This window comes from Hyperolius riggenbachi, chromosome 5 (assembly GCF_040937935.1).
Source record: "Hyperolius riggenbachi isolate aHypRig1 chromosome 5, aHypRig1.pri, whole genome shotgun sequence".
Classification (NCBI taxonomy): Eukaryota; Metazoa; Chordata; class Amphibia; order Anura; family Hyperoliidae; genus Hyperolius; species Hyperolius riggenbachi.
The window spans coordinates 347,043,856-347,070,075 of record NC_090650.1 but is presented as its reverse complement, the minus strand read 5'-3'; the positions used below and the strand labels follow the sequence as shown (position 1 = coordinate 347,070,075).

General features: G+C 40.6%; 1 protein-coding gene across 2 annotated transcripts in view; it reads left to right on the top strand.

The window, feature by feature from the left end:
• Positions 1-26,220, top strand: part of TOX (thymocyte selection associated high mobility group box) — a 390,770-nt gene that overhangs the window by 260,710 nt on the left and 103,840 nt on the right. For both annotated transcript variants that reach the window (XM_068237428.1, XM_068237427.1), the window contains one exon: positions 25,638-25,916. In XM_068237428.1, the coding sequence (XP_068093529.1) occupies positions 25,638-25,916 (279 nt within the window). The remainder of the gene's footprint in view (positions 1-25,637; positions 25,917-26,220) is intronic.

Genomic DNA, 26,220 nt, shown 5'->3' with positions numbered 1-26,220 from the left:
ACCCCTTCCTCTACTGCTGCTAAAGTTATTAAAAAATAGAGAACCTTGTATTCTACACAGGATTTAAATATGTTATACTTCCTGTAGTCTCTATTGCTAGGTATATTTAAAGGGACTCAGAGCTGAAAAAATAAAAAGATTTTATACATACCTGGGGCTTCCTCCAGCCCCATCCACCTGGATCGCTCCGATGTCTGCAGCTCTGGGAACCGGGTCCCCGCACTTCCATTATCACGGCTAGTCTATGTAGGAGAAGTGCGTCCTCTACATATCTCTCCAGCAGCTGCTGGAGAGATACACAAACAGCGCACTTCCTTACGTTAGACTGGCTCCGACTGACAGAAGTGTGGGGACCCGGTACCGGAGCTGCAGACATCGGAGGACGGCGGCGTGGCCGCTATCCAGGCGGATGGGGCTGAAGGAAGCCCCAGGTGTGTATAAAATCTTTTTATTTTTGAGCTCTGGTACACTTTAAAAGTAATTTTGTTTCGGTTACTGATCTACCTAAAGTGAAGTGCCAACATATATATTAGCTTAGCAAAATAATCATCTTGAATGCATTCCTTTGTAACAAAGGTTATTTGACATTTAATGCCACAATAATATAAATAAAATTGTATTTTATTTGACGGCAAAGCTAATTTTATAAACTCAAAGCCATAGAGTGACTTCCAGTGCCTGCCGAAACAATAATTACCGTGCTAGCTGTTTTAATGTTCTGAGATGTCAGACATTCGGCCTGGGAGGCTTTTAAAAACTGACCTCGCTGCTACTTTCCATTCATTAAAGTCCAACCTCTGCTCTCTGGTCACACAGGATAAATGAAGTTTCATACCATCTTTGTCCACAAGAAGATTCATTGTTTGCTTCAATGAGAATTATTTGAAGATCCTCTATTTGTCATGCCAATCATCATCTCTGAAATATAATTTACTTGTTTAATTCACATAGCCGATGTTTATAAATGTTTCTATCAGCATAGCAATTTCAGAGATCAAAAACAGATTATAACGTTTAGAGTTTTGGAACCTGGCGACACTAGAGAAGTCCAATTCCTAGCAAGATTATTTAAAAAAATGACATTGGTTTATAGAAAGGTACTTTATGTGATGAATGTTCCTGTATACACAAATCTAATTAGCATTCCATACTTAAAAGATTGCAAATTCATTCCTCCAAAGAGCCAATTAAAAGGAGAGTCTTTGGACTTGAGACTTATGTTTAGTAGTCAGTTGCTTCTGTCAATAGTGATAGATGAATAAACGTGATCACAAGGTGAAGTACTGAGTCAAAATTCTGTCAGATCTGTGTATGGCTTATTGTAACCAAAAGGAGGCACAAAGATGATATTGGTTAATTGGTATTTCACTCATCATTTTCGGTAGAGTACAAAGCTAGCCATGGTTGTTTATGTGGTTCTTGTGAAGGATATGAACTTGTAGAGCATCTGTATCTCTCCCTATACACCTCTTTTGCTGATGGTTCATTTTATTGCATTGGATTGCAGTGTTTTTCTTTGTTTTTAGTTTTTTTTTCTCCTGTCATTATTAAAGGATACATGAGCTGGAAAAAAATGCAGATTTACTTACCTGGGGCTTCCACCAGCCCTTAGAAGCTTCTGTTTCACTCGCCGCAGTTCCACCATTTGCCACTTTTCTGGAGTCCCTTCCATAGCGGTTATCGACCCAGCCTGGACATCGGCTTCTGTGCATAGCCAAGCATATGCACATGCAGAGTGGTCTTGCTTCCATGGCCAGGAGCATTCTGCACAGATGCCATAGTACTGGACCTGCGCAGAATGCTCCCTGCCATGGGAGGGTGACTGCAAGCAGCTTGCACTTGCACAGAGGTTGACGACCTGGCCGAGTTGATGGCCCCTACGGAGGGAATCCTAGAAGAGTAACAGATAGCAGAACTGCGGTAAGGGACACAGTGGCTTTTTAAGGGGCTGGAGGAGGCCCCAGGTAACTAAATCAGCATATTTTTTCAAGCTCATGTATCCTTTAAGATATAGTTGCATTGCAAAGAAAAAAAGTGTCAAAAGTGGCAGCTATACAGGAAATTACTTTAGAAATTTGGGGAAGAAAAGTTTGCATGGACTTGCTTTTTCATTTCTGTTAAAGAGGCAGGTTTTTCTTTGCTTTGTTTTCTAAGTCCTGTCTCTAAGATAGCTGGAATTTAGTAAGTACATGTGACAATTTTGTAATTCTGTCAGGCGGTCCCTTTATTAATGCATCCCTGTGACTTGGGAAAGATACTTAACCCAGGGTTAAATATGGAGGGCTTTTGATAGACAACTCTATCAAAAATTAATGGAAACATATCAGATTATGCCCTTTCTAGAATAGAGAGAAGCAGCACACTTATGAGTCATAACAACAGACTTCTCTACCATAATCAAGGTCACAGCAACACACTAAGATCATGGCCCCTTACCCTCTTACGCAACATACATACCTTATATTTCAGCCCTCAATTGTGCAAGGAGTTGAATGTCAACAGTCCAATCTTGAAGATTATTCTCCATTTTACCTGTAGCCAGTGCAGTGAGCGAAGAATTAAAGTAATGTGACACTGGTGAGGCTGGTTTGCTAGCAATCTGGCAGCAGCATTCTGCACTAATTGCAGGCGGTACAGGTCCTTGTTTGGGAGGCCTGCATAGAGGGCATTGCAGTAGTCCAGCCATAATGTGATGAAGGCGTGAACTAAGGTTGAAAGATCCTCTGGGGGAATGAGATGTTTAATTTTTTCAATATTCTTCAGATGAAAGTAGGGAGATTTGACTACAGCTGAGATTTGGAGATTTACCTAATATATATTATTTTTCTATTTAAATGTATCGTAGCTGCTAGATACCTGTACTGAAATCCAGTGGTGGTCCCACAGACTGGAATCAAGGTGCTCCATCCTTGCAGCTGCTAAACATTTGTACTGAAATCCAGTGGTGAACCTGAGGTCTGGTGGACAGGTTGTCTTTGGTATATGTGCCCTGAATTATTACCAGGGTGTTCCAAGTCTCCCTTCTTCTACTGCAGAGCATGCATTACAATAAGTATGTTTATCTCCCCTATTTCAGCTCACAGTTTACACTGCCGTCTTTTATTAATATTTAGCATTTATATAGCTCTGATATCTTCAGCAGTGCTGTACAGTGTAGTCTTGCATGATCTTCTTTATTCTCCTGCCGTGTCTCTTCTGCTCCCTGCTGCTGTTTTCATGGATATTTGACACCAGTGGCAAGGAGCAGAGGAGGCTTGAAACTCAGAAGGTGATCAATTTACAATGCAGGGATGCTTTATAAACATTTTCCGTGAGAAATTGGCCAGTTACATCAGTAAGTCAAATTAGCATGGGATCTGGATGTGAGATAGTGTACAGCCCTGCAATATTACTCATGAGGGTCGCAACAAATATGAGATGAGGGAATGATTTCAAATGTCATTTTGGACTCTATGCAATACAGCCAATTGGCTATGAGAGGGGGCGGAGATACGCAAATGGCTGGAGAAAGAGGGCTTTTAAACGGAACTGAGATTGGGCTGCCCACAAGACAGTCTGACGAAGCCCGAGGGGCGGGCAATACTGGTAACGGAAGTGAGCTGCATGTGACGTCACCGGCTTCTCCGTGTTTGGAACTGAATGGCGTGGAGCGCCAGTGGCAACGCAGCTTGCGGTGGTTGAGTGGAGACAGCGGGCGGCAGGAGTACCTGGTCATCACGAGGACCTTACAGCGGAAGATTGTCCTTAGGAGGTGGTGAGAGCCCTCCAGGCACCGCTGGTTATACCGCATGCTTGTTACCAGCTCCCCCCACAGCTTAATATCTTGCAATACAATAAGAAATGCCTGATCATTCACACAGTAGAAGTGGAGTATTTCATTGGAGCTGTTGTTATCAGGATATGGACTTATATTGGCAGCTAAGCATTCTGGACCTAAGAAATCCTGTGTGGACACACTTTATACAATTAGTCTTATTTACTGGAGAGACACTCCCGGTAGTATAAAGACATTGGTGTGTGCCGACACTGGATGAATGAGAAGCGTGGTTGACACAGCCGGCTGTGTATGTCTAAGCTGAGAATGACTGTAGGCTCACGGTTTTATGGGGGTTTTGGGGGGTTTTGTATTGCAATTATAATAAAGTACAGTGATATGAAGACTATATGGTAGTTTGTGGTTGTTGGAGATTAGATTGACCATATGAGGCTCCCCTATATTGAGGGTACACAAAATTGAACAATAGATCAGAGCGCTTAATACTATTGTTCTATCTTGCAAATTAGCTGAAAGGAACAAAAAATCTAGGGGCTAAATAAAATAAAAAGTAAAAATAAAAAATATGGTGGGGATGGGGTGGGGACAAATCGGAATTTGGTACAAATGGACCTGTGAGTAAAGGATCAAAGGAAGACTCTGGCCAGGGGCAGGATGACCTAGGGCATAAGGCAGGTGGTTTCAGTGTATGGTGCTTAGCTCCGAGTGCCAAAACAAGGTGTTCCATAACACTAATGTTATACTACGTGGGGCGCCTAAGGGTAATTTGGAGTTTACATCTCCTTGGAGTTTCTACAAATCGGAGGGGGGGGGAGCATTTTACACTGCCAGGGATTTGAGAGGCAGCAGGGTGAGCCATCATTCAGCTCACCCTGCGCCCAGCTCACCGGCGGCGTACATATGCATATGTCTAGGGCATGTAATAACAGAACAAGAACATGTGTCCTGTCACTTATACTTCAACATGATAATAGTACCACTTTGTAATACACATATCTATGTGGAGTGAGTGCTGGAGCAAGCTACTCTATACTAATAAGCAACCTGGTTCGCCAATTTCATCTGGCTTATATACAACTTTCTTATGGAAATCCATTGGATAGAAGTGACAAGTGATTTAGATTCAAACATAATAATAATTCAGTAGAAACACCATTATTTTGTAAATGTAGGAAGACTGCAAAAAAAATGTTTATTTCCTTTTATCTTTTAATTATTAAAGGAATACTATCGATCCCCAAGTGTTCTAAAATGACAATGTACAAATTATGTCTAAGTAGCTGTGTAAACATTTTCCTACTTTTCATGTTAAATATCAGAGGCAAAAGCTGTAATTTATTGAGGGTAGGATTTAGCTATATCGGGACAAATCAATTGCAGAAGGGGTGTCTGCTTCAATGCACAGCCAGAGTTGCATATCAGACTACAGAAAGCAAATATCAAACATATCAAACTCTGAAAGCAAAAACAATATGAAAAAGCTGTGAGAATTAGTTACATTTCCTCTGCTCTCTTCAGACACTTCAGTCAGAAACAGAGCTCCCAACAGCTGCAGCTCCTGTGTCCTGTCTCTCTCTGTTACACACAGAGCTACACATAGAGTTAACTGATCAAGTGTGAGGGGAATTTCCCCTCTCCTGATGGCTCAGTCAGCCGTCAGTTTTGGCGTCAGTAAAGTTTGAATGTATTTTGCTAACAGTAAACAAAGAAGTTGCTACTAAAATGTATACACCAGTACTTAGCAGCACTTCCCAAACAATTCCTGTGTCAATTGAAAAAAATATGTGAATCGATAGTATTCCTTTAAGTCGGCATTGCATCATACATGAAGGGGGAAATATCTAACCAGTAATAACACATAAGGGGAAAGATACAGTAGATAAAGAGGAACTCTACTGAATATAACTTAATGCATAAAATTGCTTATGTTCTACACTATTAACTTCTTCTGACGTGAGCAGAAGCAACACCTGGTCTCCCAGAATGCGCTGGGGCAGACGGCTGTGTGAAATCATAGCCTAGGCCAAGCATCATTGGGAGGGTGGGGTTACATAGCAATATACAGCTAAAGATAGGTACAGGAAGTGATGCTGAATCCAGGATAATTAACGAAAGGTTGCATATCCCCAATAGTGTATTACATTCTACTATATTATTATGGTGCCTCTTTAAATTACTATACAGTTCCAGTCATTGTTACTGAATATGTAGCACAGGGAATGTATTTATACCAAATAATGACAGTGAATAATCATTTGATTAAAAAATACAGTACTAGTTTGAATACCCCCCTCTAGTTTGTGTAGGAGGAGCTAGACTCTAACAACTGGTTCTTATAAAATGCTGTAGTCCACATTTTTTAGCCTTTTCTCTGAGCTGTGAACACATTAATGGTTTCTGTGTGACTTATTTTTCCATCTGGCATACAAGATATTTATCTGCACAGCTGATTCCTCAAAGTCTTGTTTGTAGAAAATATGCATAATTATGTGTATTAATATGCAAATTCCCCTTCATCTCACCTGTTTTTGCCTGATGGTAAACAATTTGCAGCAGTGATGTCAAACCTCATTCCTAGAGGGACAAGATACATGTTTATTAAAACAATTAAGCAGGCAAATAGGACACTTGTGCTAAGCAAAACCTACACCTGTTTTTCCTTTTTTTTTTATTTATTTTTTATTTTGAGGTGAGGACAGCCTAGAAAGGATATACAATATTGCTGTTAGTCACCCCACAAAGTTCTGTTTAAATGTACATATATGGTATTAGAATAATAAACTTTTAATGGGTTACATGAATTAAAGTTTGCATTTGCTGTCTTGTGTACTAATTCCAGAACGGTATATGCTTATAAGCAAAATTAACTAATTGTTCCACATTTTGCTATTGCTTATAGTAAGAGAGTAGTGCTATGCAGGACCCATGGTCCAAGAGTCTTGTTATACAGGACACAAACTCACAGAGCAGTGTTATTTAAGACACAGGCTTCCAGAGTTGTGCTATGCAGAATACGGCTCACAGAGTAATGCTGGACAAAACACAGGATCACAAAGTAGTTTTAGGCAGGGCAAAGGATCACAGAGCTGAACTACATAGTTCATAGATTCACAGAGTGGTGACATACAGCACACAAGTTCACAGAGTAGTGCCATAGAAAAAACAGTTCCATACTGTACTCAGTCTCACAAAGCAGCGCCATACAGTACCCAGACTCAGAAAGAAGCCCCATACAGTACCCAGATTCACAAAGCATCCCCTTATAATACTCAGACTCACAAAGAAGCCCCAGACTCACATAGTACCATACATGCACAGGTTCACAAATGTCATACAGCACCCGGACTCATGCGGCTTGAATCACAAAAGCGTGCTAAATGTTAGCACGCCAGTGAAAAGCCGTTTAGCATGTGCAAACTGGCTCTTTACGTGCTAATATGCACGTAAGAGTTTACGCACGTAAAGTTTTGCGCGCAGCACTTCGTGTGCAAAATCAGCCGATTCGCGTGCTAAGTAGCTTACTAAGGAGACTTAGCACCCGAACTCACGGTTTATCACGCGAACGCAATGTAGCGCGCAGCGCCATACGTGCGCACAATGTAACACCGTACGCGCGCTAAAATAGCAAGGGAACAGCAACAGCTTAGCACCCTAGTTTGCACATGCAAAGCCTTAACATGTGCTAACTGAGTTAGCACTGGTTAGTGAATCAAGCCCCTAGAGTAGTACCATACAGCACAAAGGTTCTCAAAGTAGTGCTGGGTGGAACACAGTCTCAAAATGAAGTACTGGGCAAAGGTAATTCCCGGTTGTGTTGATCCAGGAATTTTATATGATTGCCATCTGGAGTCAAGAATTTTTTTTCCCTGGTGGGGCTAATTGGACCATGCTTTGTGAGGGTTTTTACCTTCCTCTGGATCAACAGGGATATGCGAGGGTGAAAGCTAATATGTATGTCTTTTTTCTACCAAAATAACTCTGTAACTATGTAGAACTGCTCAGTGTGGAAAAAAAGTCCTTTCAGTTTTCGGTAAAGCATTCTCAGCAGAGTCCCTAATACCCCTTAATATTTTCCCACACCTACAGTAGTAGCCATTGATTAGAATGGAAAGCAGTAAGATTATTATGCTAAGATACTCACTGCTGCATGTGAGAGTATATAATCCAATAATCCAAACATTTGTATAGCGCTTTTCTCCTGTCGGACTCAAAGCGCTCAAAAGCTGCAGCCACTAGGACGCGCTCAAGAGGCCACCCTGCAGTGTTAGGGAGTCTTGCCTTGAACTCCTTACTGAATAGGTACTGACCCTAACCAGGACTCGAACCCTGGTCTCCCATGTCAAAGGCAGAGCCCTTAACCAGTACTCTATTCAGCCACTGGGGCACAGTAAGCTACACTACACGTCACATCACCCATTATAGTAATGTCATATGTATTCTGTACATTTATCAGGCTATTATTATTTTTGCATCATTTTGTTTGATGTAGCCTCCTCTGGAAAAGATAAAGATTAATTACAGTTGCTATATCACAAAGAATTTAAGGTTGATACGAATACTTTCCTGCTAATAATGCAAAAGACACTTCTTGGTATTGTAAATCCCTGTGTAAAACATTTTATTAGTGGTTTATTGATGTATATCCGTTTGGGTCAAGGTAACAGGTTTAGTGTTGCGGTTAGCAGGTAACAATTGGCACTTTTTCATAAGTAATACCTTTCTTTGTAAATAACAGCTTTACTGCAAGCATTTCGTTAAGGCATAATTCACAATTTAAAAAAATGTGAATGGAAAATGGTTTGCAAAAAATATTGCTCTTTAATTGCTCTAAATGAGCTAAAAAATCATGTAGAGCAGTTAAAGAGCAATATTTTTTGTAAACCATTTCCATTACCATTTTTTTATTATGTGTATTGGTATGCATTAGCACACATTTATGGTTATTTTCAAGATTCACAATTGTCAAACTCACAAGCATTTTCCCACAATGTGAAATCACATTGCAACTGCTAGCCTATGTAGATCATAACAGTGCAAAATGTCATTGGAAATCTCAAGTCCACATTACTTTAAAAACAGTGGAATTTCGGTCCAAAAGTCCATGGGGGCCTAGAGGGGATTAGTAATTAGCACGCCGGGACTTTTGCAGGAGCAGGGTGAGCCGTGTTTCAGCTTCTCCTTGCGCCCAAATTTCCTTGCGCAAGGTAGAGTTTTTGCACGAATGCCATGTAGATCAATGGGCTCATTCATAGCTAGTGAAAATGTTTGCATGCAGGAAAAAAAATTGTAGTCTGCTGCACCTTTTTGGACACTACATGTATTTTGTTTGTATCTTTCTATTAGCTGCTGTATGAAAACATTTTTTAACATCTGAATGTATGCGGTATCCCAAAATACATTTGCATTTTTCAGGCATGCAGCTATGCCTTAGACTGGTGGTTAACACTAAGTTTGGACCCCAAAAATTGTGCCATTCAAGTGATATGATTGTCAATGATTCAAATTCCAGTAAGCTAATGTGTAGGATTTCAGACATAAAAATAATATAAGTCAATATATTTGACATGAGTGTTATTCCAAATACATATTGGTAATAAAATGTATTCAAGTAGACTTTGTTTTTTTGTGTGCCAAAACTTAGAACGATAACAAATGCTTCTCTGGGAATTAAGCATTTTCACCCATTTTCATCAGTCAAGTACTTCAAAACTATGTTTAAAAAAAATTGTTTCTGGAACTAAAATTCTAACCAAAGTCATGGTGCATACATAATCTCCCACCTTGGCTACTGCAACATCCTGCTTTCTGGTCTTCCACCCACTAGACTCTCACATGTCATAAATGCAACTGCCCCTCTATGCCATATCCTTCACTAGCGTCTTATCAAACTGTTAAAACAATTTAAGTTGCTACACTCTCTTAAAATCATTGTTTCATTTCACTCATTAATCGTTTATAAATCCTCCTCTCATCTCTAAATTATACCTGTTTCTTTTCTGCTCATTCATAGTTTCCTCTTCTGCACAGCTACAAGACTTCTCTACAGTAGCTCTTATCCTCTAACTCTTTTTTCTAGTTTATCCTTTGGCTTGTTGCCATCTTATACAAGTTCCAACAGGCCCTAACAGATAACGTATGTTTAAACCTAGTGCCCAATAACTGGGCACAACATGATTCTTTCAATTGGCAGCTTAGTATCTGGTTGTATGGTCCAGCTGTGTGTTTTAGAAACTACTGAGCCCATAAACATTGTGTGTCATTTTTAAAGGAAATACATATGGCAGCCTCCACAACTTTCTTACTTTTGGGTCTCATTAGACTTTCCCAAGTCCCCTCGCAATATTTACCTATTGGCATGGAGGCTCCAATATATGCAATATCAGATGTCTCAAACCCTACCCTACACCAAATGACCTAGTGCCAAAGTGGATTTCTTTACTTCGAAACCTTGATTTTTAAGATTGCCTACCCATCAGTCTTTCTATCATAAACATTTCTTACCATCACCTCTATCTGCTGCCATCTCACATTCCTATTCTATCGAATGTATTCTCCTAAATTGTAAGCTCCTTTGGGCATAGTGCTTTAGTCTTCCTGTGTCATGTTTTCATGATTGTTTTTATCATATTTGAGATCTGTACCCGTCATTTGATGTATAGCCCTGCATAATATGTTTCTTCTCTATAAATAAAAATAGCAATAATTATATTGAAGGGGAGCAAAATACAAATACAGGAGGAGGGAACATGTTCCTGTCCCTCATAGTGACCTGTCTTCATTTTATTTATTTTTAATAGGGGTTGGTTCTATTACTCAAAGCTTTTTTATATGTCCTTCTCTTTTTGTTCCCCCTTGTTATAAATCTGATTTTATTACTATTATATAACTGCTACATGACGTTCATCAGTTAGAAAAAGACAGTATGGGAATGTAGTTGAGGATGCAGGTAAGTATAAATGGTCTTTGCAATCAGTAAACTATGAACAAAAATCAACCATCACCAGCATTAAATTCAGCAACAGTTTTCCTTTTTTTCTACAGTACAGACTAATAAAATTAGTGTAAAAGTAGCAGGAAATTGCCTCATTATTAACCTACTCGCAGTGAAATGATTGTTTTAAATGCTAATTAATTGATGAGTGCAGCTAAATTAGTGGACATTGCCTCAGTATCAGAGTATTTAAGTCTCAACCACTGTACTCATTTCTTAGCTAAATACACAGATTCCCTGTGTAATATTATACTATCTTCTGTTTGCAGAGGAAAGTTTTAATTATGGCAACCTTTAATCTCTAAACAGCATGTATTCTGGATAAAATCCCATTTCTTCCAATGGCCTTAAGTTCATAGTTTTAAGCTAAAGTTTTGTAAGAAGCAAAGAGCCCTTTTAAGAACGACATTTTTCTAATTTCACGGTTCACCGATCAGTCAGTAAAGATTTAAATAATTCAAATAGAAAGCCTATTCTGTTTCTTTTTTAGAACTTTAAATCAAGGGAAATTGTTTGACGTTTAATATGTTTAACCCTTCTAATAACTGCTCATGATTATGTTGGTTTAAGGAGAATGTTATTAAAATGAAGGTGAATGGCAGTCAAGGACTTTTCTGATTAGTTTTCAGACCTTTGGCCTTTCATATAAAACATGAAAGCATAAAAGACACTGTAAGGAAAAATGACATTGTATGCTCTTTATTTATATTTAAGTATAAAAGGGAAATGTGTGCTAACTTCAGAGTTTATATTATAAGCCCCTGTAGCAAATACATTTTATGACAAGAGATCAAAGTCCTCTCACATTTTTCAAAGAACAGCTCGGTATAATAAAAATAATATTTAGGAAACTGTTATATGCATAGGATATTTGAGGATTGTGATTAAATGGGAATATATATATATATATATATATATATATATATTTTTTTTTTTAGTATATATATATATATATATATATATATATATATATATATATATATATATACCGTATATTCCGGCGTATAACACGACTGGGCGTATAAGACGACCCCCCAACTTTCCCAGTTAAAATATAGAGTTCGGGATATACTCGCCATATAAGACTACCACTCTTCCAACACACACCAAATTAAAATAAAAAAAATCATATACTGGTGCTGTGTATGAACAGATACTGGTGCTGTACTGCATGTGTTACCCAGTATATAACAGTATATAGTCAATTGACTTGTTGCATTGGTCAACTCTCCTTAAGTAGACTGGTCAGCTCTCCTTGTCTACCTGTTCAGAGCGGTATGGAAGAATAGATTGCACTCCCTCAGCAGGGAGATCTGAGAGGCGGTAACAGGATAGGGGGTATCACCCGGCATCAATGACACCTGGCGTATAAGACGACCCCCAACTTTTCAAAAGATTTTCAAGGGTTAAAAAGTAGTCTTATACGCAGGAATATACAGTATATATATATATATATATATATATATATATATATATATATGAGAAAAGTATGCAGCCGGCACCATCCAATAGTATTAAATGCTCTTTTATTGATAGTTCATAGCTCAAGAACCATCACAATAAACACGACGTTTCGGGGCATAGCCCCTTTCTCAAGTAAGTGATAGTATGGTGTATTCAACATATTCATCACAATATATACACCCCACACAATTCAAATGATCCAATCTGAGGCTGGAGCGAAACAACCAGCCAATAGTATCACATGGATCACAAACGGACCCTGTGGAAAACTGCGCTCTATGAAGTGGAACCAATAGAAAATGAGTACCTCTAACCTGTGTGCATAAACGGCTCCAGCGAGATCCAACTCCACGCCAGGTCGGACGCCGTCACGCCGCCATCCGCGCACCGCACTCCGCCCCCAAAGGAGGAGAGAAGCAGCCGCATTGGTCCGCCGCACAGGGAGACGTCATGTGACCAGAAGCCGGCCACGACACTAGGACATGGAGCGCAGAGTCCGCAGTGACACGCAGAAGGTTTAGCGTGCACTGCGTATCCGCCCCCTCACGTCCCCAGTCAGACGCCGCCCTGTACGGCGTAGCTATGGCAACACCCAACCAAGCGAGAAGCGCGACCCCGGGAAGCCATGTAAACACACCATGCACACGCTGAATCTGACAGCCAGGGCAGAGAGGCAAAACATTACACTGTATATATAAGAAAGTGCAAAGGAAGCTGAAATGATTATTGTGAGTATAAAATAGGCCAAGTGTGTCTGCACAGTCCACCACACACACCCAAGGGGAGGAGCAAGCCGCGGCAAACAAAAGTAAATAAGTAAATGCTAATTCAATTAAAGATCATAATATCAAAAATATAAATATCAAAGGACTATGAAACAGCGGATCACAGAAGAGGCACGAGATCATATTCTCGGTTCAATCCTCTTGGTTCTAAACAATCAAGAGTTTTGATCCAAAATGCTTCCCTATATAGGAGCCTTTTCAATCTACTACCACCTCTATGCATGGGTGGGATACCCTCAATGATCTGATACCTCAACTGACTGATCTGGTGTCCACATTTGATAAAATGGGCCGCCACAGATTGCTCCATAGCCTTAGTGCGAATGGCGGACTTATGTGCAGACAGTCTGACCTTAAATTTATTAGTCGTTTGACCAATATAAATCAGCCGCCAAGGGCACTTGAGAAGATATATAACGTATTGGGAATCACAATTGTAGCAACCTTTTATAAAATATCTTTTTCCTGTATGTGGATGGACAAAATATGGACTCCTAATGACTGAATGACAGTGCACGCAGTTTAAACAGGGGTATGTACCCCTCCTGTTTGTGGTTTCAGGGGGTCGCACCAAAGTTCACATCTCTGCATGTACAAGCCTGTCACGCAGAGTAGGGGCACGTTTGTATGACAGTAAAGGTAAATTCTGAAATTCACCAACTGATGGAAAAGAGTCGGACAAGATATGCCAATGTTTTTTAATAACTTTACCTATGGAATCTGACCATGTATTAAATTGTGATACAAATGGCAAACGGTTGCCAACGACTCTTCTCCTTCTGGGGCGTATGGAAGGTTCCGCCACCTCCCTGCGTGCACAGTCAACCAAGTCAGGAGGATATTGTCTAGCCAAAAATTTATTGGCAATCTCGTCAAATCTCTGTTTCGTAAGTTTTCATTGCCCACTATCCGGCCAACTCTCATGAATTGGTTCTTAGGGATTGCTCGTCTAGTGTTGATAGGATGAAAACTATCGTATGTTAGTATTGCATTGCGATCTGTGGGTTTCACATAAAGGTCAGTGTGAAGTCTCCCATCCACTAGGGAAACCATTGTACACTGCTATGTTTCTTGAAGCTATCTCACAGCTACAGGACTTGCCGGAGGAATGTTTTTTGGTGTCTATGGATGTGGAGAGCCTCTACACCTCCATCCCTCATGATGGGGGTGTGGAGGCTGTCCGTCATACCTTGTTCATAGCATCGGATTTCTCTGATGCACAGGTTGAATTTCTGATTGATCTACTTAAGATTGTATTGTCCTGCAATTATTTTGTTTTTAACAATGAATTTTTTCTACAGGTACAGGGAACGGCGATGGGGTCGAACGTGGCCCCGTCCTACGCGAACATATATATGAATGTATACGAGGAAAGTTTTGTGTACACAAGTCACATTTTTCAAAAACATGCCAAGATATGGCTTAGATATATTGATGATGTGTTTTGTGTGTGGGCGGGACCGCGTTCGACCCCAGATGATTTTGTATCGTATTTGCACCAACAGTGTCAAGCAATTCGATTGACGGTTCACTGTGAATCTACTCAAGTCAATTTCCTTGACACAATGGTTTCCCTAGTGGATGGGAGACTTCACACTGACCTTTATGTGAAACCCACAGATCGCAATGCAATACTAACATACGATAGTTTTCATCCTATCAACACTAGACGAGCAATCCCTAAGAACCAATTCATGAGAGTTGGCCGGATAGTGGGCAATGAAAACTTACGAAACAGAGATTTGACGAGATTGCCAATAAATTTTTGGCTAGACAATATCCTCCTGACTTGGTTGACTGTGCACGCAGGGAGGTGGCGGAACCTTCCATACGCCCCAGAAGGAGAAGAGTCGTTGGCAACCGTTTGCCATTTGTATCACAATTTAATACATGGTCAGATTCCATAGGTAAAGTTATTAAAAAACATTGGCATATCTTGTCCGACTCTTTTCCATCAGTTGGTGAATTTCAGAATTTACCTTTACTGTCATACAAACGTGCCCCTACTCTGCGTGACAGGCTTGTACATGCAAAGATGCGAACTTTGGTGCGACCCCCTGAAACCACAAACAGGAGGGGTACATACCCCTGTTTAAGCTGCGTGCACTGTCATTCAGTCATTAGGAGTCCATATTTTGTCCATCCACATACAGGAAAAAGATATTTTATAAAAGGTTGCTACAATTGTGATTCCCAATACGTTATATATCTTCTCAAGTGCCCTTGTGGGCTGATTTATATTGGTCAACGACTAATAAATTTAAGGTCAGACTGTCTGCACATAAGTCCGCCATTCGCACTTAGGCTATGGAGCAATCTGTGGCGGCTCATTTTATCAAATGTGGACACCAGATCAGTCAGTTGAGGTATCAGATCATTGAGGGTATCCCACCCATGCGTAGAGGTGGTAGTAGATTGAAAAGGCTCCTATATAGGGAAGCATTTTGGATCAAAACTCTTGATTGTTTAGAACCAAGAGGATGGAACCGAGAATATGATCTCGTGCCTCTTCTGTGATCCGCTGTTTCATAGTCCTTTGATATTTATATTTTTGATATTATGATCTTTAATTGAATTAGCATTTACTTATTTACTTTTGTCTGCTGCGGCTTGCTCCTCCCCTTGGGTGTGTGTGGTGGACTGTGCAGACACACTTGGCCTATTTTATACTCACAATAATCATTTCAGCTTCCTGTGCACTTTCTCATACATACAGTGTAATGTTTTGCCTCTCTGCCCTGGCTGTCAGATTCAGCGTGTGCATGGTGTGTTTACATGGCTTCCCGGGGTCGCGCTTCTCGCTTGGTTGGGTGTTGCCATAGCTACGCGGCGTCTGACTGGGGACGTGAGGGGGCGGATACGCAGTGCACGCTAAACCTTCTGCGTGTCACTGCGGACTCTGCGTTCCACGTCCTAGTGTCGTGGCCGGCTTCTGGTCACATGACGTCTCCCTGTGCGGCGGACCAATGCGGCTGCTTCTCTCCTCCTTTGGGGGCAGAGTGCGGTGCGCGGATGGCGGCGTCCGACCTGGCGTGGAGTTGGATCTCGCTGGAGCCGTTTATGCACACAGGTTAGAGGTACTCATTTTCTATTGGTTCCACTTCATAGAGCACAGTTTTCCACAGGGTCCGTTTGTGATCCACGTGATACTATTGGCTGGTTGTTTCGCTCCAGCCTCAGATTGGATTATTTGAATTGTGTGGGGTGTATATATTGTGATGAATATGTTGAATACACCATACTGTCACTTACTTGAGAAAGGGGCTATGCCCCGAAACGTCGTGTTTATTGTGATGGTTCTTGAGCTATGAACTATCAATAAAAGAGCATTTAATACTATTGGATGGTGCCGGCTGCATACTTTTCTTCTTGAAGATCCGCTTGGTGACCGGATAGCCTGGCACATCCCAACAGACTCTAGGACGGTGTGCTGCCTCTCTTCTTGATACTATATATATTTTTTTTTTTTTTTTTTTTTTTTATATATATATACTTAAATGGGATTCAAGGATCACAGTAGTGGCTGGGTAGTGTACTTGTGTACTGGTTAGGGACTCTGACACAGGAGACCAGGGTTTATATCTCAGCTCTTCTTATTCGGTACTTCAGCACCTATTCAGTAAGGAGTCCATGGGTAAGATTCCCTTCCCTAATACTGCTTACTGAGCTTGCCCTAGTGGTTGCACCTCTGGTGCTTTGACTCCTCCAGGAATCAAAGCATGATATAATCATCCATGGGTGATTATAGAGGAAGATGGGTACATTGCTATGTTAGTTGAAGTGGGATCATCTATGGGTGATTATAGAGGAGGTTGCATACATTGTTATGTTAGCTGAAGGGGGATCATCTATGGGTGATTATAGAGGCAGTTGCATACATTGTTATATTAGTTGAAGGGGGATCATCTATGGGTGATTATAGAGGAGGTTGGGTACATTGTTATGTTAGTTGAAGGAGGAGAGTTTAGTTAAAAAAACAAATATTGGAATTTGGATATGACTTTAATTATACAGATGTCTTCTAAATGATTGCTACTGACTTATTGCATTTCTCTTCCAGAGTCTGTGGCTATTTATATGTTAGGACAATGTTTTTCTCATTTCTACTTAACATAATCATAGCATGCCACCTTTTCAGTTTGTGAAATATTTGCATTTCTAGACCTGTCCCAGTTGGTCATAAGTACCGACTAGGGATGAGTTTCTGAATTCCTCGGAATTCCGCTTTCTAAATTTTTCCGTTTGGAAATAAGCTTTCCGTGGCGGAAATCGGAGTATGGAAATCTGAATTCCGTGGAATACCGCATTAGTGAGACTCAGAATGTTTAGGCCAATCACAAGACTTGAAAGTATAGAACCAATCATAGAATCAGTATTACGTAGTTACATAGTTTGGTTGAAAAAGGACATCTGTCCATCAAGTCCAAAATAAAATATAAAAAATATTATTGTACCATGGAAATTGGAATACTGCATAACGTTTAGGCCTATCACCAGACTCAGTAGTATTAGGCCAATCAGTGAACTCAGAAGTGTACCGTCGTTGCCAACCAGAAATGCGGATTATGCATAATAGCGTACATCCGCAAAAATAGCAGATTCTGCTAAAAACTTTTTTTTATTAACCTACTATATTGACAAAAATAGCAAAAAAATTATGTGGAAATTGGAAAGACTCTTCTTGGAATGTGGAATTCCGTCGTAATTGGAAACAGGCAACAGACCATCCCTAGTATTGACACTCTGAACTGGAAACAGCTTCACCCTAAAGTGGTATGCCACACAAGCCTACAGAATGGGCCAGCTGAATGAGTAATAAAAATAATTTATGATTGTTTTCAACACTTATTCAGCACTGTTCGCTGCTGTATGTTCAGGAGCATGGATGAGCACACAGATTCTAATTTCTGAATTTCACAATTTCAAGCTGAAAGTCAAAATTCATGGAATGTACAATGCAAACTTGGAAACCCCAACATTTTGAATTTGTTTTGGATTTCATGTGAAATTTTGGGAATTTTAGTGAATTTGCTATTCCTAGGATACCTATCCACGAGTAGCACAAACGTCTAAACCCACCATACACATTGACAAGTCTAATCTGGAGTGTTGTAAAGTATGCCATAATTCATCTCTACTTGTGTAGAAATGTATTATTTTGTGTAACGAGTAGCAGTAAGATTGATGAAACTAGGTTTGGCACCAGCATATGTCAGGATTAAATGCTTGCACAGCATCACCCATGAAGTTGATAACTTCATCAAACATCTTTGGGTTGAATTTGTTCACCAGAATGGAGACAGGCTCTTCTTTACATGACATCAGTACCCGATCTGTCTGATACCCTTGAGCAAGTCTCCAAAGGCATGGTCCATGTTCAGTGGACTTTCTTCCCACAAAGATGATGTAGGCTGATTTAACAGCAAAGGGAGGGATCAACCCATATTAACTTCTATGGCTTTTATAGAGTGAGAAAAAGACAGGGTCACATAAAAATACAGACATTGACACATAATACAGAAGTGGTAATCATTATGATAGTAATTGTGACCAATATACAGGGATTCATAAAACATACAGCATATTACAAGACACATGAGGGAGAGAGCCCTGCCCTTGCAAGTTTCATGGAGTTTCATTAATAGTTCACCTGTCTTATACATGCAGAGGTACACAATGGCTTGATTATGGTTAATGTATAAAGGTATACAATACAACATGGTGATCTGTTGCACTTACATCGTTTTTATCATTACAGAATACATGTAATTGCAGCTAAAGTCAAACCTTCTGCCTAAATGCCCCCAATGACTCTTTGCACCTGTTGAATATGTTAATGCCCATCTGCAACAAATCCAAGTGGTATATTTATTCCATAAAAACACACATGGTAAATCCACTCTGAACATAGATATGGGATTACTCGATTTTCTAGAAAATTTAAATATGTTTATACTGGTAAGACATACGGATGCATTAAAGTCATGTTGATCAGACTTGTGTGCAGTATACTGTACTATTCAATGATAGTGAACTAAATCCTTTAAAAAGAGCACCCACAATTCACTGCAACTAAATATCACATAATGCTGGCTGTTATTGGAGAAATGGATGGCGTATTGCTTTTAGTTATGAGATCTGTTTTCCCCCAATAAGTTTATAAAGTGTAAATAGAGCCTATAGATTTCTTGATCTTTTTACTGGGAGCATATATGCTGGGTAAAATGCAGTGTTAAGGTGGCCATACATCAAGCGACTTGGCGGCTGGTCGACCATCAAATGTGATTATTATAATCAAATTGGATGAAAATTGGTACTGCCAAGTGCATGGCCGACCGTCAAAACGACCAATTTCGGGACGGAAATTGGTCACATTGTTGATCACGCATGCTGCAAGAGGTCGGTCAAAGTTGGTTGGTCGGGTGTGCGGCGGTACGGCAGACGATTTTTGAACAAGCGACGAAGCACTTGCCACTGCTGCCGCAATTTATAATTGTGCCAAAACACATCCTCCCCCTCCCCGCCCTGTTTGTGAATTTATACATTACCTGTCCGGTGCCAGCCTCCACGCTGTGTCCGTCCATCTCGCCAGGTTCCACATACATTCATACACACTAGCAGCGCATAGCGTCTGACGTCATACGCTATACGCTGCTAGTGTATACACGTGTATGCGGCTGTTGGAACCCAGCAAGATGGACGGTCACCGCGCGGAGGCTGCTACAGGACAGGTAATATATAAATGCACACACTGAGGGGGGCACATTTATACATTGGGGTAGAGGCGTTGGGGACGCGACGGGTTTAGTTAATTCTCTGAAGATTTCATGTTGAAATTGGACGGGAACCGGCCTGTAGTTTATGGGCAACTTCCACAAGAGAAAAATGTATCTCTAATCAGATTCGATTAGAGATAAATGTCTCTTTGTTGAATCTGCCCATAATCCTCAGGTCAATGGCTACCTTTAGATAGACTGAGTGGTTTATATTGCAGGGATAATGTACATGGATGTTAATGTTGCATTTGATCTGCATTTTTTAAAACACTTGAAAAAAGGCTTACATGAAAAATGTGAGTATTGAATGAGAATGAGCTTAATGGGGCACTACAGCGAAAAACTGTAAAATTTAAAATATGTGCAAACATATACAAATAAGAAGTCCATTTTTTTTCCAGAGTAAAATAAGCCATAAATTACTTTTTTCCTATGTTGCTGTCACTTACAGTAGTTAGTAGAAATCTGTTCCCTAATAGTGTCTGTCCTCTTGCATGGATATACAGTGTAATGTGCTAGAGCAGGCATGGGCAAACTTGGCCCTCCAGCTGTTAAGGAAATACAAGTCCCACAATGCATTTGCCTTTATGAGCTATGACTGTGGCTGCCAGACACCTACAATGCATTGTGGGACTTGTAGTTCCTTAACAGCTGGAGGGCCAAGTTTGCCCATGCCTGTGCTAGAGGAATGTATACTATGTGGATCTCTAATATGGAGTCATCCTGTAATTTGAGATTTGAGGGCAAGTGCCCCTGGGGAAAGGGGGTGGAAGGGGGGGGGGGGGTAATGTAATGTAGCATGTAAAGTGCAAAGTAGGGTTTAGTATTAAATACAATAATACATAGACTTTTATAGTTGTCCTTTGAGATGAGTGAAGAAGTTAAATGTGTGGGTGTGCATTCTGAGCAAAAGGCTACAACCAATTAGTCTGCACAATATTGTGTGGAAGTGTAATTTGGAGGGTTGTAATATAATATAGCCTCTTGCATGTAGACCAGTTCCAGCATAATGTTAGGCAGTGCATTGTGATGACAGTTAATGTAATGTGGTCAGATGTAGTGTGGAAGTATCAATATGTGTACACTCGTAGTCCTTAGTGTGCAATGCTGTATTGTTATGTGTGTATATATAGGGATGCCCCATCCCTGTAGTAATTTCTAATTACTATCACTGCTGCAGTTAGGCCCAGTTCACATCTGCGTTTGAGCCAAAAAGGATCCGGTGAGTGGATCCGGTCTCCGCTTCACCGTATCCGGATGGCTCAGTCCGTGGCCCGTTCACATAGTGAAAATGGATTTGATCAATGATTGATCAGATCCGTTTTCACTCAGCAAATACTTATCTTATCTTCATAGGCAGCCGGCGGTAGAGGTTTCCTCTTCTTTCACTGTGACTACACAGCGCGTCATGTGACTAGTCACATGACGTGTCATGTAGTCACATGACGCGGAAGAAGACAGGAGTCTCTACCGCCGGCTGCCTATGAAGATAAGGTATGTATAAAGCCTCCCTAGCCCACACACCCAGCTGCTGCACCCTCACCCTCCCGTCGCTAGATTTGCATAGGCCCATGCCCCCTTCCCCCGTGGAACGGTCCATTTCTTCACTAGTGTGAAGAAACGTTCCGTTTCCCATTGCCCCCAATGCGGCAGTATTTTTGTCCAGATCCGTTCCGCTAGGCAGAACGGTCCGGAAAATTAGAGCCTGATCTAATCTAATCTGATTTTCAGATCCGGGGACCGGAACGTATGTAACGTATCCGTATTAATGGACACATGTGAATGGATCCATAGGTTAACATTGGATCCATTCACATCCGTTCCATTTGTACAATATACATTCCGGTAAAAATGCTAATGTGAACTGGGCCTTAGAGAAATCATTGTATGCTGTTTCCCACTATGCAGAATGGTTAATTACATCATATAGAACTGAGGTACTTGTAAGGCATACGTGAATTTCGGGCGCCATGGAAAATCGGGTGCAAGAACAGTGCTGATAGTAGAATATTTGTAAATTTACAGATACTCTACCATTTCAAGTGTTAATTTTCATTAGTAAAATATCTGTAACTGTTACTATAGCTAAACCTAACCTTACTCTCACACAGGACTCTCCACTACCCTCCTAACTCCCCCCCCCCCCCCTTCCCCGGTGGTGCCTCACCCTAAGACTCCCCTGGTGTTGCCTAAAACTAATGGTGCCCATACATTATACAATAAAAAATGTTAGATTTTCCCGTTTATTCTACCAAAATTATCAAATAGAAAATAATACATTTTTTTGATCAAGAAAAATGAACGATTATCCTGTTTTTTTCAATAAAAAGCCAATCAGACGTGTAGGAAAATTCTTCATATTCGATCTAACGGATAATCTAACGAAATGATCTAATTGAAAAATTGTACCATGTATGGGCACCATTAGGCCCCCCTGGTGGTGCCTAAACCTAAGACCCCCCCTGGTGTTTCCTAAAACTAAGCCCCCCCCCAGGGTACCTAACCCTAAGACCCCCACTGGTGTTGCCTAACCCTAAGAATGCCCCTGGTAATTCCTAACCCTAAGACCCCCAACCCCCCACAGCATCTCCCCCCCCCCCCCCCCCGGTAGTGCAAAAAAAAAAAGATAATTACCAGGTTCTTCCTGGCGTTTGAATTTCCCCATTGCTTTGCCTGCTTAAAAATAGAGAAAACCCCTGCAAGAATCAATAGTTATCGGGCTTTGCCTGGCACTCAGATTTCCCTTTTGGTGCTGACTTGACAATATATTCAATTAAAGTCTATGGCGACGCCCAATTTTTCCAGAAGTCGCATGCGCCCTATTTGCTTGATACCAGTAGAGACAAGCCAATAAACACTTCCAATTAAATGAACAATCCAATCAAATTATCAGTTTCTTTCAGAATCAGAAGGGAATTATTCTGCAGACCAATCAGCTAAATATCCAGTGTTCAGTTGCTGCGCAACTGGACTTGCCATTAAGTATGGATCAAATGTTCATGTTTTTTGCTGTGAGCATGTGTAAATTATTGATCAGCCCAGTGTTCCAAGAACTAACTTCAAAAGAAAGAATGGATCTAAAAGCTATTGTACACACGCACTTTGATTTGACATTTCCATCCAGTCAATTTACCATCAGGACATTGGAATAGGCAGCTGCCTAAAAGGTTCGCTGCAGATCTGTTCATTTATACCAACTCTAAGGGTGGGGTAACACACTAGGCAGAATCGCATATGTGTTTTCCACTATGTGCTATGGAAAACGCATATGCGATTCTGCCTAGTGTGTTCCTACCCTCAGCAATGATTTCTTTCCTCTGCAGGGGGTGCATATTTTAGGGAATTGGGGAAAGCCAGTCACTGCCTTGATATGCATAGGGATTTGGGTATTTATGTGTAATGTGCACTAAACAAGGTGAATCAAACACATGTAGTGTCACTTTTTTTCCAATGCAGCAGTTACTTAAAGGACAACTGTAGCAAGAGGGCTATGAAAGTTGTCATATTTATTTCCTTTTGGGCAACACCAGTTGTCTGGCTGTCCTGCTGATCCTCTGCCTTTAATACTTTTATCCATAGATCCTGAACAAGCATATGTAGATCAAATGTTTCTGACATTATTGTCAGATCCTACAATATTAGCTGCATGCTTGTTTCTGGTGTTATTCAGAACTACTGCGGTCAAATAGACCATCAGGGCTTCCAGGCAGCTGGTATTGTTTAACAGGAAATAAATATGGCAGCCTCCATATTCTTCTCACTTTAGTTGTCCTTTAAAAACCTGCAGTGTGCTACCTCTTTTATTTCCTTATTCTTGATACTACAGTTCTGTTAAGAATTTCCTTGCACATGTATATCTAATACCGTTCAAAAGACTGTGATTAAAGTTCACCAAGGTGTGCAGCTTCAGGGAAGAAGCAGCAGCAGAATAAGTAATGATTTATTAAAATCTTTGTAGATTTCTCGATCTGTGAATGAACCGAACAGTTACAACCCGGCTTGTAATAATAAAACACTTCTAATGACGTCCTTTGAAAGTGCTTTATTTTTATCAACTTTTTTATTTCCAAACGCGTTCCCCAAAGCAAGTTCTTCCAGGGGTCCATTCTGATCACAGTTCAGCTCCAGCATGATCTTTTAGTAGCCTTGGGGACAGAGCTCAACAATGTTCAGTGTCAAGTGATGACAGACAGGGGTAAATGAAAGGGCTTCAAAGATGCTTCACTGTCTCTTGCTCTCGCTGAAACTGGCATTCATCCAGGTCTTGCCTGCTAACACCACAGAAAGCAGCAGCTGGTGAGTAACATTAGCAAACAGGGCCTGAGGGCTACCCATGTTCTTGCTCTCTGTTCACCAACTGCTATTCAGTAAAACAGCTGGATCAAAAAAGATTCAGTCAAGATGTAGTTAGAGCTTTATGTGTACAACTGTTTTGATATAGATTGTCTGCTAGAGGCAGAGATAATGATAGCTTTGCGAGGGAACATATTTGACTGTGAGTGGAACTGGTATATTTATTTTTTTATAGTGCTTACACGGTACAACTGCAGCGAGTGTGTGCGTGCTGATAATCCCACATGGCGAATGACAGAGAGAGAGGCGAGTGATTTCACTGAGACCACAACAGGATTTACTAATCTCCCATAAAGCAGATCCTGCTCATATCAGGAAATAAGGCTGTCACTGTCAAGAGATTCCCCCCTAAGAATGTTTATATGATATGAAACATATATATATATAGAGAGAGAGAGAGAGAGAGAGAGAACACTGTACACCAGCATGTATTCACGATTGCACTTCTCATACTTTGTTATGAAGATTTTGACCCTTCTTACAACGCGTAAATGTATATGGTGATGCATACCTATTATACAGCCCCCGGGAGATTTAGCCGAAAAATGGCTCACCCTGCTCCTGCACAAGTCCCGGCGGCACTAATTACTATTCCTCTTCCAGGGCACCATGGATAGTGGGGAAAATATGTAATTTGGCTGGCGGACGAATTACAGTGTTTTTATAGTAAATAAGTGTCTTATAGTAATTAGTGCTCTATCTTTTGACGGTGCCCAAATTACTCACTGAGTTCTGCTATAGCCGTAATTCCTATTATGGCCTATGGTGGCACTGGCTGCGTCCAAATCTCCTGCGCTGTTTTTACAGTGCTCCATGGGGATATCTTATTGTGCTAATTAAATTGCAGATCAAATTGTTTTGTGTTGAGAAAATGGGTAATGTGCTACCAGCAGAGCTCTAACTTGCAGATTGGATCTTAGTGTAATCTATCAGATCTCAGTGAAACTCTATGGAGTAACAAATCTCAGTGAAGCTCTGTAGAGTACTTTATCTGAAGAAGGTCATTTTGGCGTGCGCTTTTTCCCGCGCTGCACCTGACCTATGGCCACGCAGCAGTGTAATTCGGGTGCCCGAGATCGCTGGACCGTGAATTACTTCTCCCTCCAAGTTGCTACTACTCAGAGGGGGAATAGCAATTAACGCCTCCCCTGTGGCGATAATACATGTATGCTACTATATCATAGTAGACCTCTGTACCCAATCTCAGTGAAGCTCTGTACAGGCTAAAATCTCAGTGAAGCTCTGTAGAACCAAATATCTGTGAAACTCTGTAGAGTACCACGTCTCAGTGAAGCTCTGTAGAGTACATAATCTCAGTGAAGCTCTGTAGAGTACTTGTACACTGTGTGCCTGCACATATCATGTGTCTGAAATTGAGCTCTAAATTTTACCTCATCCTTTAGAGATGCTTTGTATTTTTTTCAAATTCTCTGTTTTGAGATGTTTTAAATGCCATTGGATTAATATTGTAAAATTGTCATCTCTTTAAACAGATTCAGGATTTGCAGAATGCAGACAGAAGTCAGTACTCTTCTCACTCACAAATGGCTGCCATGAGGCCAAGAGTTCAGCCTCAAGATATCCGGCAGACAGCCATGATGCCACCTGGCCAGCTTACTACAATCAACCAATCACAACTCAGTGCTCAGCTCGGCTTAAATATTGGAGGAAACACTGTTGCACATAATTCTCCTTCCCCACCAGGAAGTAAATCTGCCACACCTTCACCATCAAGCTCAGTCCATGAAGATGAAGTTGATGATACAGCAAAGGTGAGCAGAATTTTCTGTTTGCTAATTATGTTGTACCTGTTAACGTATGAATGTGTAACCATCACTACAATAATTTCTTACTTAAATATCCAGTTCGGTAGTAGATCAACCAGGTTGGCTTATCAAACCATAACCAAGCAATGTATGCCTAGCCTTAGAAGCACTGTTGAATACTAATGTTTTATATACATATATATACATATGCATATGTTTTATATGCACATAAAAACAAAGTAGTCAAGCTTATTTAAAAAGTATGCACGAATCCTTGCACTATATACTGTACAGCCAAATGGAGAGAGCT